This window comes from Macrobrachium nipponense, chromosome 45 (assembly GCF_015104395.2).
Source record: "Macrobrachium nipponense isolate FS-2020 chromosome 45, ASM1510439v2, whole genome shotgun sequence".
NCBI classification, from domain to species: domain Eukaryota; kingdom Metazoa; phylum Arthropoda; class Malacostraca; order Decapoda; family Palaemonidae; genus Macrobrachium; species Macrobrachium nipponense.
Genome location: NC_061105.1, coordinates 13,856,250 through 13,867,693, shown reverse-complemented (window position 1 = coordinate 13,867,693; position 11,444 = coordinate 13,856,250). Strand labels below are relative to the sequence as shown.

General features: G+C 37.0%; 1 protein-coding gene across 1 annotated transcript in view; it reads left to right on the top strand.

Annotated features, from left to right (window-relative positions):
- Positions 1–11,444, top strand: part of LOC135214384 (glutamate decarboxylase-like) — a 113,152-nt gene that overhangs the window by 62,081 nt on the left and 39,627 nt on the right. Inside the window, exon 2 of the mRNA XM_064248630.1 lies at positions 7,976–8,212. Coding sequence (XP_064104700.1) covers positions 7,976–8,212 — 237 coding nt within the window. The remainder of the gene's footprint in view (positions 1–7,975; positions 8,213–11,444) is intronic.

Here is an 11,444-nt window from a genome sequence, read left to right as displayed (position 1 = left end):
TATAGGGCACCACTTCCCTCCCCCCACTCCCCCCCTCCCCAAACCCCCAATTCAAGACTGGGGGATTAAATCAATGGCGGGCGGGGAATGTTCCCTCCTTCCCCCTCCCCCTCCCCTCCAATGTCCCTAATAATTGATGGAGGTTTGGGGGAGAGGGGATCCAGTTTTAGGGGGAAAGGGAAAAATGTAGGGGAGGATATTTCTCCCTTAAACAGCGACTACCCAAGTAAGTATTCCCTCCAGCTCTCATACCCAACCCGCCCCACCAACCCCCTCGACTACCCCCGGTGGGGGGGGAGGCCACCTTGTGTTGATCCCGAACCTTTATTCCTAATTGGTGAGCACACACTGGATTAAAACAGAGTTCCGAAGACGCGGAAGAGCATATGGGTAATTGGGGCGTAATTGCTTCGAAATTGGGGAGGAACTGGCGCCAAATGTCCAGTGGCTGCTGTGGGGGGGGGGGGGGGGGGGGCGTTTAAGGGGGCGGGATGGGAAAAAGATAGATGTCAGTTCAGGAAGTCATATTATTATTATTATTATTATTATTATTATTATTATTATTATTATTATTTTATTATTATTATTCAAGAGAAAGCCACGCTCATCAATGAAAGGGCGCAACTCTTCGTAAATGGGATAATATTAACTACTATTATTATTATTATTATATGACAATTAAAAGCAACAGTAGTGTTAAAGATATATTTTTTGTACAAGGTTAATATATTTCTAACACTATACCGTGGCCTGTAATTGTCAATATTACAACCTCGTTACAGAGGTTCCTTATGTCATTATTATTATTATTATTATTATTATTATTATTATTATTATTATTATTATTATTATTATTATTTTTTATTATTATTACTGAAATGGCAAATGCGCTTCATGGGTACTTAACAAATAACTGCAGATGTTTGTCCTTTCATTAGTTTTAAATGGAAAGTACTTGCCTATCTTATTATTATTATTATTATTATTATTATTATTATTATTATTATTATTATTATTATTATTATTATTGAGAGTTAATCACCTCTTACATCTATTTCAAGGGAGAAAAAGAATTTAATGCTTACATTATATTATTATGATTATTATTATTATTATTATTATTATTATTATTATTATTATTATTATTATTTTATTATTATTATCCAAAAAGGCAAATACCTAATTTGGACAATGAGGAAAAAGAACAGAATACAAAAAAATGAAATAAAAAATAAACAATGATGTAAATATAACAATTAAAAGGAGATAAATGAATATATGCACAATAAAACACACCAATAATTAACTAAGCAATAACTAAGAAAATTCACGAAGACCCAGTTTATGCTTAGAGAGAGAGAGAGAGAGAGAGAGAGAGAGAGAGAGAAGTTTAATCAGCTCAGTTACTTTTGTGTTTTGCATGCAAAAATAAACAGAGAGAGAGAGAGAGAGAGAGAGAGAGAGAGAGAGCGAGAGAGAGAGAGAGAGAGCGAGAGAGCGAGAGAGAGAGAGAGAGAGAGAGAGAGAGAGAGAGAAGCAAGGGCCGCATATGTCAATGAGAAATCCCTAATCCCAACCAATTATCCAGGGGATTATTTGCCCCCAATGTTACTTACTTTCCTATCCATTAAATTAGAGTCAGGGACGAGATTGTGATTCGAGTGAAATGATTTTGTTTGTTTGTTTGTTTGTTTTGTTTGTTTGTTTGTTTGGGTTCCTTGTTTTTCGATTATTGATGTTTGTTTTTGTGTATTTTGTTTGTTTGTTTGTTTGGGTTCCTTGTTTTTCGAGTATTGGTGTTTGTTTTTGTGTCTTTATTACACTGTTGTTTTTACTATTCTGTAAAAGAAAATTACTGAGATGGCTTTATCTGTCCGTTCGCACTTTTTCTGTCGGCACTTTTTCTGTAAGTACATTTTTCTGAAAACGCTTTTTCCTGTCAGCACTTTTTCTGTCCGTACTTTGTCTGTCCGTTCTTTTTTCGGTATGCACTTTTTCTGTTCACGCTTTTTTTTAGTCCGGCACTTTTTCTCTCCGCAGTTTTTCTCTCCACACTTTTTCTGTCCGCACTTTTTCTGTCCGCACTTTTTCTGTCCACACTTTTTCTGTCCGCACTTTTTCTGTCCACATTTTTCTGTCCGCACCTTTTTCTGTCTACACTTTTTCTGTCCGCATTTTTTCTGTAAGAACTTTTTTCTGTCCACACTTTTTTCAATCCCCAGTTTTTCTGTCCGCACTTTTTGGTTACTGAGCGGCGGGACCTACAGCTTTTGTGGGATCCGAATAAAAATATACAACAAAGAAAGACGTGAGATGGAAAATGTAAATACAAATTTATAACAAGAACTTATCCAAGCACATAATTCGGGAACAGGGAAAGCGTCATGACGTGGAGAAAGTAATTAAGTGACGCTTTCGAATACATATTTTCAGTAGCAGCTAATTTAAGGTGAAAGTATTTCGCTGAAGATCATAATGAGTGGAAAGGTATTTAATAAGATGAAGGGGCAGTTTATTTTTTATTTAAATATACGATGAGGGGGACATTCTTAACTCGTAAAAATATAATGACGTGGAGGTATTTCGTTGGTGATAAAAGATGAGGGAAAATATTTAATTTGAAAATATATCAAGGGAAAGTATTTTGTTTATGATATCAATATATCCATATATACATATATATATATATATATATATATATATATATATATATATATTTGTGTGTGTGTGTGCGTGTGTGTGTGTGTATGTATGTATGTATGTATGTATATGATGAAGGGCCCATAAGGTATTTTGTGGAAAATAAACGATGAAAAATTACGGTGAGGGGAAACAGCGGAGGTCAGGACGGGTCAAGTGTAATGAGTGTAAAAATACGACGAGGGGAATAAGAATTAATAACGGAGGTGTTATATTTAGAAGCACGACGAGGGGAATAAGGGAGTAAGAATTAACAATGGAAGTATTATATTTAGAACCAGCAAGAGGTCAGGAGAGGTCACCTGTAAAGAATGGAGAGTAAGACGACGGGAATAAGAATTAATTATGGAAGTATATTTAGAACCAACAGAGGTCAGGAGAGGTCAGTTGCAATGAATGTAAAATAAGACGAGGGGAATACGAATTAATATTAGAAGTACTTTACAGAGAACCAAACTAGGTCAAGAGAGGTCACGTGTAATTAATGTAAAGACGAGGGCCATAAGAATCAATATTACAATTATTATATCTGACACAACAAGAGGTCAAGACAGGTCACGTGTAATTAATTTAAAGACGATGGGAATAAGAATTAAACTTAGAATCAGGGAAAAGTACTTCAAGGAAAGTACTTAAGTACTAAGAGTTCTTCGTGTACAACGATATAGACGTGACAGGGGCAAAAATTCTCTCTCTCTTTCTCTCTCTCTCTCGTCTTTCCATCTTTATCAATTCCTTCCAATAATGGGCGTCATATTTCCCAGAATTCTTTATTTTTAATTTTCGAAAATGGCTTCTTTCCAAAACATGGAATTTAGACGAAAATCTTTTCAGTAAGTGAAGACTTCCGCTGAATTTGATTACCTTGGTCTAATGCTTTCCATTTTTTCTATATTAAAAAGTTGGCAAAAGGTTTTTTATTTATTTTTGTTTGTTTGTTTGTTTGCTTAGAAAGGCATAAAATCAAGATAATCCACTCCACTTATCCCTTTACCTAAATACGAAATGCATAGGCCTAAATCGATTTCTTGCTGAGAAAATCTCTGTTAGACCTATGCATAAACCAGACTAACTTGGTCTAGTGTTTTTCATTTTTCTATTGAAAAAAGTAGGCAAGGGTCTTTTTTTTTTTCACTCAGAAAGGAATTAAATGAAGATAATTCACAACAGTAATGCCTTCATTTAAATTACGGAATGCGTCGTAGAGGAACACACGCCTAAAACGACGCAAATCTGTGTAAACCTCAGGTAGACCTATACGCAAACCAGACGTACTTGAGACATGCCACAATCTTCTCCGACTACTTTGACTCTTTCTCTTTATACTGCTCCCATTCGTCCTTCCCAAATCCCCGTCCCCTCCGGACAGCCCCCCCCCACCCCCTTCCTCTACACCCCCAAGGTGTAATCAAGATAAAACAGTGCCGTTTTGTTCCCTGCTTTCAATAGGGTTGTGAGGCTCAAACTTCTCATTAGCAGGAATGACCTCCATTGTTGTCCCTGCGAAATGTCTGGAGAGAACGACTCCGGCAGGGGTTGACAATGAAAAGGGAGGAGCTCAAAAATAAGGGCATGAAAGGAGGAAGAAAGCAGATGTGGAAAAAAATAGGAGAGAATGGGGGCATAACGGCGTAGGAAATCGAGAATCAGAGAGGGTCCCGAAGAGAGAGAGAGATGAAGAAGCGAGCGGGAAGATGAGGGCGGGAGGGATTACGAAAGCGCGCCAAATCGGTGAGCCCGCCAAAAGGTTTTGTTTACTTTTTCGTCCTCTTCTTCTTCTTATTCTTCTTCTTTGGAATCCGAGTCGTGAAGCCGAGAAAGCTCGATTTGTTGGGATTCAAAGCGACTTGTCTTTGATCCTGAGAGAGGCTTTCTGCATTTGGTATATAAATATAAACAAAAACATTTAAACAAGAGGAGTTTTGGTGGGGAAAATGAGCTGAATTCTTATCAAATATGGCTAGAATATGTTTCGTTTCATTTCGATTTCAACGTTCCAGTTTTACCGTTTCTTTAAAATCGTTAGGTTTTCATTCTAATGCCTAATTTTAAATACTCTGAATTACCAGTAATTGAGCTTTTAATTTCTTTAAATGCCTTTTTTATAGTTTAAATCAGATTTAATCAAAATGTTCTTTTAACATGATGCAATCAAGACACTTGATTCTCTCTCAACATAAATTATATAAACAAATCTCCCTCATCTCCGTTAATCTCTCTCTCTCTCTCTCTCTCTCTCTCTCTCTCTCTCTCTCTCTCCAAAAATAAATCCTTGAAGCGGATTACCGTGAATACGCATTCAACCTTTTCCATGCTTCAGCGGACTCTGTCAGAGGCCGTTTGAGATTAACCTTAAGACAATTCCTCCTCCTCCTCCTCCAGATCTCTCTCTCTCTCTCTTCGTCTCTCATCTCTCTCTCTCTCTCTCTCTCTCTCTCTCTCCGCCTTCCGTTCGCATATATATACATATATATGTATATATTCCTCAGTCATGCCATTAGGACATCTGATTACTATCAAAAGGCCGCAGGTTCGATTCCCGTGCGAGGCTGTAAGGTGACGGCACGTTGCTAAACACCCAACGAGCCTCTGTTGAACTAACAGTGAGTTCGGCCCACCTCGTAGCTAGTCGACTGTGCTGGGTCGCAGACGGCTAATATATATATATATCTCACAAATGGCACTCGGCTCAAGAAGGGGTCAGAGAGAGAGAGAGAGAGAGAGAGAGAGAGCGGGGCGAGGAGCGATCCTACTAGGTCCGAAAAGCAGATGGGGATTAATGGAATTGGGGAAATAAATGGGGGGTTTTTTGGTGTGTCGGGGGAAAGGGGTGGGTTTGGGGGTGGTGGGGAGGGGGGTTATCCCCCGAAGATGGGCGGAGAAAAATCTATGGAACATGGGGAAGCTTTTAATTTGGGGGAGTAACAGTCCGGCTTTTTCTCTCACGGCTGAGGAGACGGACATTTTGCGTTTTGCTCTCTCTCTCTCTCTCTCTCTCTCTCTCTCTCTCTCTCTCTCCTCACACACAGAACTACATACATACACACACACACACACACATATATATATATATATATATATACATACAAAATATACATAGCACATACTTTATTAAATACATTATTAATTATATAGCCTTAATATACTCTCAGAAAAAATCGTATTGCATTATTATTATTATTATTATTATTATTATTATTATATGCTAATTTCCTCACTTTAGATATTTGAAAATAATAATTACGATTAAGATATATATATATATATATATATATATATATATTATATATATATATATATATATATATATATATATATATATTTATCCTCAGAAAATGGCATGGCAAATGTACACAAAAACACAATCAATAATAAATACAATAAGCTACAAGAAAATGGTGCAAAAAACATGAACGGATTCTCAGTTGAAAATAAGGAGACAAGTTGATTAAAATCCACTCGAAAATATCTATCAAAAAAAAAAAAAAACAAAAAAAAAATCAAAGCCCTACCGATATCTGTCACTCCGGCACCTATAAAGTATTTCGTTTTTCGATATAGGCCCAACGTAGCCTGTCCATTCCTACTGGTGTGGTGGTGGGGGGTAGGGCGGGGGGGGGAGGGGGGGGTAGGGGTAGCTTGATCCCTCGACGCAGCCCCGTCAAGACAGACTTTCCTTCTTGTCTTCCCCAGTGTATAGTATGTTCTTCCTTCTGAATTTCCGATTATGACCCCGGGAGGATTTGGGTGTTTCCCCCCTGGGATCTCCTGCCAATAGATATTCCGTCAGTCGAGATTTAGGCACAGAGAGAGACCTGTGAATTAGTGACAAGGACCAGGATGTCTCAAAGACTTTTTAGTCCATCCGAGGAGACATCGTGTGCTCACTTATCTCTGGGAGCAGGTTTTAATGTTCAAGGAATTCTCCAACTGCAAGAATGAGGGATATTTAGGAAGAAGAAGAAGAAGAAGGAGAGAGAGAGAGAGATAGAGAGAGAGAATTTAGGAATAATAGCTCCTCCTGCAAATATGAAGGATTTAGGAAGGGTACCTCCTCCTACTAGAAGGAGGATGTAACCACTGCAAAAAAAAAAAAAAAAAAAAAAAAAAAAGTTGAACCTCACACAACATGGATGAAAGAGGAAGAAGAGAAACTTCCAATTCAGGAAGAAACACTTCGACAAAGGATGACAGGATCAGGAAGAGTAGTTCAAGGACGAGAAGTTAAGGGGCTCCTACAGTTTGAGGAGGAAATCATCAGGAAGACGGCCCACTATAAGCAAGAGGGAATCAGGAAGAGACGCTTCTTCCTGGACGAGGATGAGTAAATCAAGAAGAATCTGAGAGGCTCTGTCTTTTGGGTGAGGCGTTTTTTTATGTTCTTAGGCCTGACAGGGAAACGTCATTTCTTTTTCGGTTTTCGAATTCGTCTGCATCTGAATACGAAAACTCGTCTTCGCATTTTAATCAAACATAATTCATCGTAGACACCGACGATATCGATCTTGCGACCACTAAATTTCCATCAGATCTTTCTGTAGGTGAATGTCAGCAAAGAGAGAATTGTAAAGTTCGACGATATATTGAGAATTCGAATAGAATGAGGCTTAAGTCCGAGTCAAATGTAGGGGTCGGAACGCGGGGGATAATCCAGAAGTAAACACGGGAGTCTGGGATGTGGACACCTGACACAGCCCGCATATCTCTACATCTCACGGCTGGGAAAACACGTAAAAAGAGGTCTTAATGGGTCCATGGCTATTCCCAATCCATTCTCTCTCTCTCTCTCTCTCTCTCTCTCTCTCTTCTCTCTCTCTCTCTCTCTCTCTTTTCGAGTCATTCCAGACAGATCTTTGAACCTCACAGCAGCTTCTTAACAACCAACCTCGCTCTTTTTTTAAGTCATTCCAGACTCCAGGAAGTTCTCTGAACCTCACAGTTGCTTATAGACTAACCTCGTTCTTTTTTTTTTTCGAGTGATTCCACTTTTTTATAGTTATTCCACTTTTTTCAGTCATTTCACTTTTATCGAGCCATTCCATTTCCTTCCAAGTCATTCCATTTTTTCCAGAGTCATTCCAACTTTTCCAGAGTCATTCCAACTTTTCCAGAGTCATTCCACTTTTTTCAGCCATTCCACTTTCTTTTCTCCGAGTCATTCCATTATTTTTTTTCAGTCATTCAACTTTTTCTTTTCTCTCGAGTCATTCCAGAGAGCCCCCAGAACCTCAAAGCAGCTTCCAGACTAACCTCGTCCTTTCTCTGTTCATTCCAGACCTGCTCCCCTTCACGGTCACGGCGAGTCCCGAAACCCGGGAATTCCTGCTCCGAGTCGCCGACATCTCCATAGACTACGTGAGGTCGACCTTCGACCGCAATTCCAAGATCTTGGACTTCCACCAGCCGGAGCAGCTCAAGGAGGTCCTGGAATTGGAGATTCCCGCCAAGCCCCTGAACTTGGACCAGCTCCTGGTCGACTGCAAGGATGCCCTCAAGTACCAGGTTAAGACCGGTGAGTGTTACAGGTCACTTTCATCTTTTTTGTTTTGTTTATTTTTGAGTCTTTTGTATCTTGTAAACAGTGTGACCTGTCTTTTATAAAAGACTCTGGACCACTAAGACTTAGGACTTAACTTCTAAATTTCTCCAAAAAGACACTGAACCATTAAGTCTTCACTTCTGGTCATATATATATAATATATATATATATATATATATATATATATACATATATATATATATATATATATATATATATATATATATTACATTCTGGTAAAAATGTTCTGTTGCAACAGAATTCTATCTAATAAAAGGAGCCCATAAAAACGCCAAAATATAGAAAGAAAGCACTATATTTTATGGGCTCCTTTAATATATATATATATATATATTATATATATATATATATATATATATATATATATATATATATGTAACAGAATCACGAAAGTTATTTTAACGGATTTGAAACCATTAAACCATTGTTAAAAGCTTTTAATGTCAACCTTGTTTCTTCCTATAATAACACACTAAAAAGAATGTTAATAAAAAAATGGCCCCAGAGAAAGCAACAACATAATATATAAAATTCCATGTATGATTGTCCCTCATTCTACTCGGACAGTCGAGCAAGGGCTTAGAAGTAAGGCTAAGCCAGCATAAATACTCTGTAAAAAACTGGGCAAAAATCTAATGCATTATTTATTCATTTTTTAAGTGAAAACAACCACCGAATTAATTGGATTGACAGTTCAGTAATTGCACGGTCAAGAGATGTCTTATCACGAAATCTTTTAGAATCTGCTTTAATACAACTTACTTTTCATTGTAATTTCAATGTTAGTCGTGGCCTTTCTCATTTAGACCCTTGTATCTGTAACATGTTTAAGAATGACCTCAAATATATAATTACTGACTTAAATAAAAATCAGTTGCCTTAGAGATTATTATTATTGTAATGTATGTCTGTCATTTTTTGTGAATATGGTTTTGTCTACCAGGTTCCGTATAGCTGTCACCTATAATCCTTTAATTGTCTGGAGATTGTATCTGAGATGATTGTCTTAAACCTTTAATTGCACCCTTTGTTTATGCTTGTTTGGGGAAGGTTTCTTATCTTCCAGGTGTGTCGGATTCTAGGCACTAATCCTTTTATAATCCCTATCTGTCGTTATACGAACCTTCTTGTATTGTCTTTTCTCGTATTTTTGTCAGTAGCTGCTTCAGTAAAGGGCTTTTCAGCCGAAAGATCTCGCAGACTCCTTCGTTATTTTTCCTTCGTGGCATTTATCTTTATATATATATATATATATATATATATTTTATATATATATTATATATATATATATATATATAAAATATAATAAAAACAGCTGTCTTTTACCTACAAAATCTGTATAACACAATAAATAAAATTCATCTTCAAAGCAAATGAAATCAGTGGGTAGATCTGAATCTGTCTCAAAAAGTAGCAAGAAAAGTCCCAAACGATTCCCGAATTCCCCCACAATACCACTCAATATCTGACGATTCCCATCAGACCCAATACCCCTTTGATTCCCGTTTCTACTTCAGCAATCTACCTCCGATTCCCTCCTCCCCAATTCTCCCTCTCTCTCATCCCCCAACCTTTATCATCGGATGCTGCCTTCCCCCCACTCCCTCTCTCTCTCTCTCTCTGCCCTTTCTTTGTGAAACGAGACAACAGTCCATCTGGAAAATGGTTTTTGAGATATGGGCGTACACATCATTACTAAGCCACAATGATTCGTTTACTTCTGAAATAGGATAAAAAAAAAAGTGACCTTCCTCGCTCTCTCTCTCTCTCTCTCAATTTTCGGCTATGGGGTGGGCAGAGAGGAGAAGAATTCAGGTAGGGGTAAATTCGTTTGGGGAAGGGTAATAGGTTTTGGATATTACGCAGATACGCTTTTTTTTGTAGTGAATTTCGCCAAATAATGATATTTGCCTTAGGGAGGGTAACGAGTTTTGGATATTAGGCAGATATGCCTTTTTTTCATTTTATCATTATTATCATTTTGTAGTTGTCAATTTCGCTAAATAATAATATTTATACAAATATTCTTGGGGAAAAAAATCCACAGATTCCCGGAAGATGTCCGTATATTTATTTTCAAATATATTCGGATATATTCAAATATATTTGGATATAACTTTACTGAAAGATAAAGCAATACAGATTCTCGACAGATCTCTGTAGCTTTATTTTTAAATATTTATTTTTAAATATATTTAAATATATTTCAAATATATTTCGTAGTCACATAACTGTAGATTTGGTACTCAACTGTTAAGCTCACATATGATTATTTTTTTTATTTATTTTTTTTTTTTAATTATTCTAATTCACACCAAAACAATTATTGTGGATACAGTGTTCACACATTCTCTCTATTCTGCAATACTGACAAAAGTAACATTTAGTAACAATTACTTTTTGTTGCTTTGTCCAATTGTCAGTCTTGATTCTGCAGCACTTAAAAAAGTAACAATTATTTCTCCTTCTTCTTCGTCTTCTAATCTTAATTCTTCTTTTTCTTCTTCCTCTAATCTTAATTCTTTTTCTTCTTCTTCTTCTTCCTCTAATCTTAATTCGTCTTCCTCTTCTTCTTCTTCTTCTTCTTCTTCTCTAATCTTAATTCGTTTTCCTCTTCTTCTTCTTCTTCCTCTAATCTTAATTCTTCTTCTTCTTCTTCTTCTTCTTCTTCTTCTTCTTCTTCTAATCTTAATTCTTCTACTTTTAATATTAATTCTTCTTCTACTTTTAATCTTAATTCTTTTCCTTTCTTCATCTTCTTCCTCTAATCTTAATTCGTCTTCTCCTTCTCCTTCCTCTACTCTTAATTCTTCTTATTCTACCTCTAATCTTAATTCGTCTTCTTCTAATCTTAATTCTTCTTCTACTTTTAATCTTAATTCTTTTCCTTCTTCTTCTTCTTCTTCCTCTAATCTCAATTCGTCTTCCTCCTCCTCCTCCGCCTCCTCCTCCCTCCACCCAGAGATTAGACCCTGCAAACTCCCGCAACCTCTAATGGATCTGTCACTCTTTCTTAAAAACTTAAGATTACCCGACTAATGATGATTCCTGCTCTTGGGTCTTTGATGGGTCCTCATAAGGATACAGGGCCTCCTATTAATAAGGTTACGGGAATAATATATATTCTCTCTCTCTCTCTCTCTCTCTCTCTCTCTCTCTCTCTCTCTCTCTCTCTCTCTCTCTC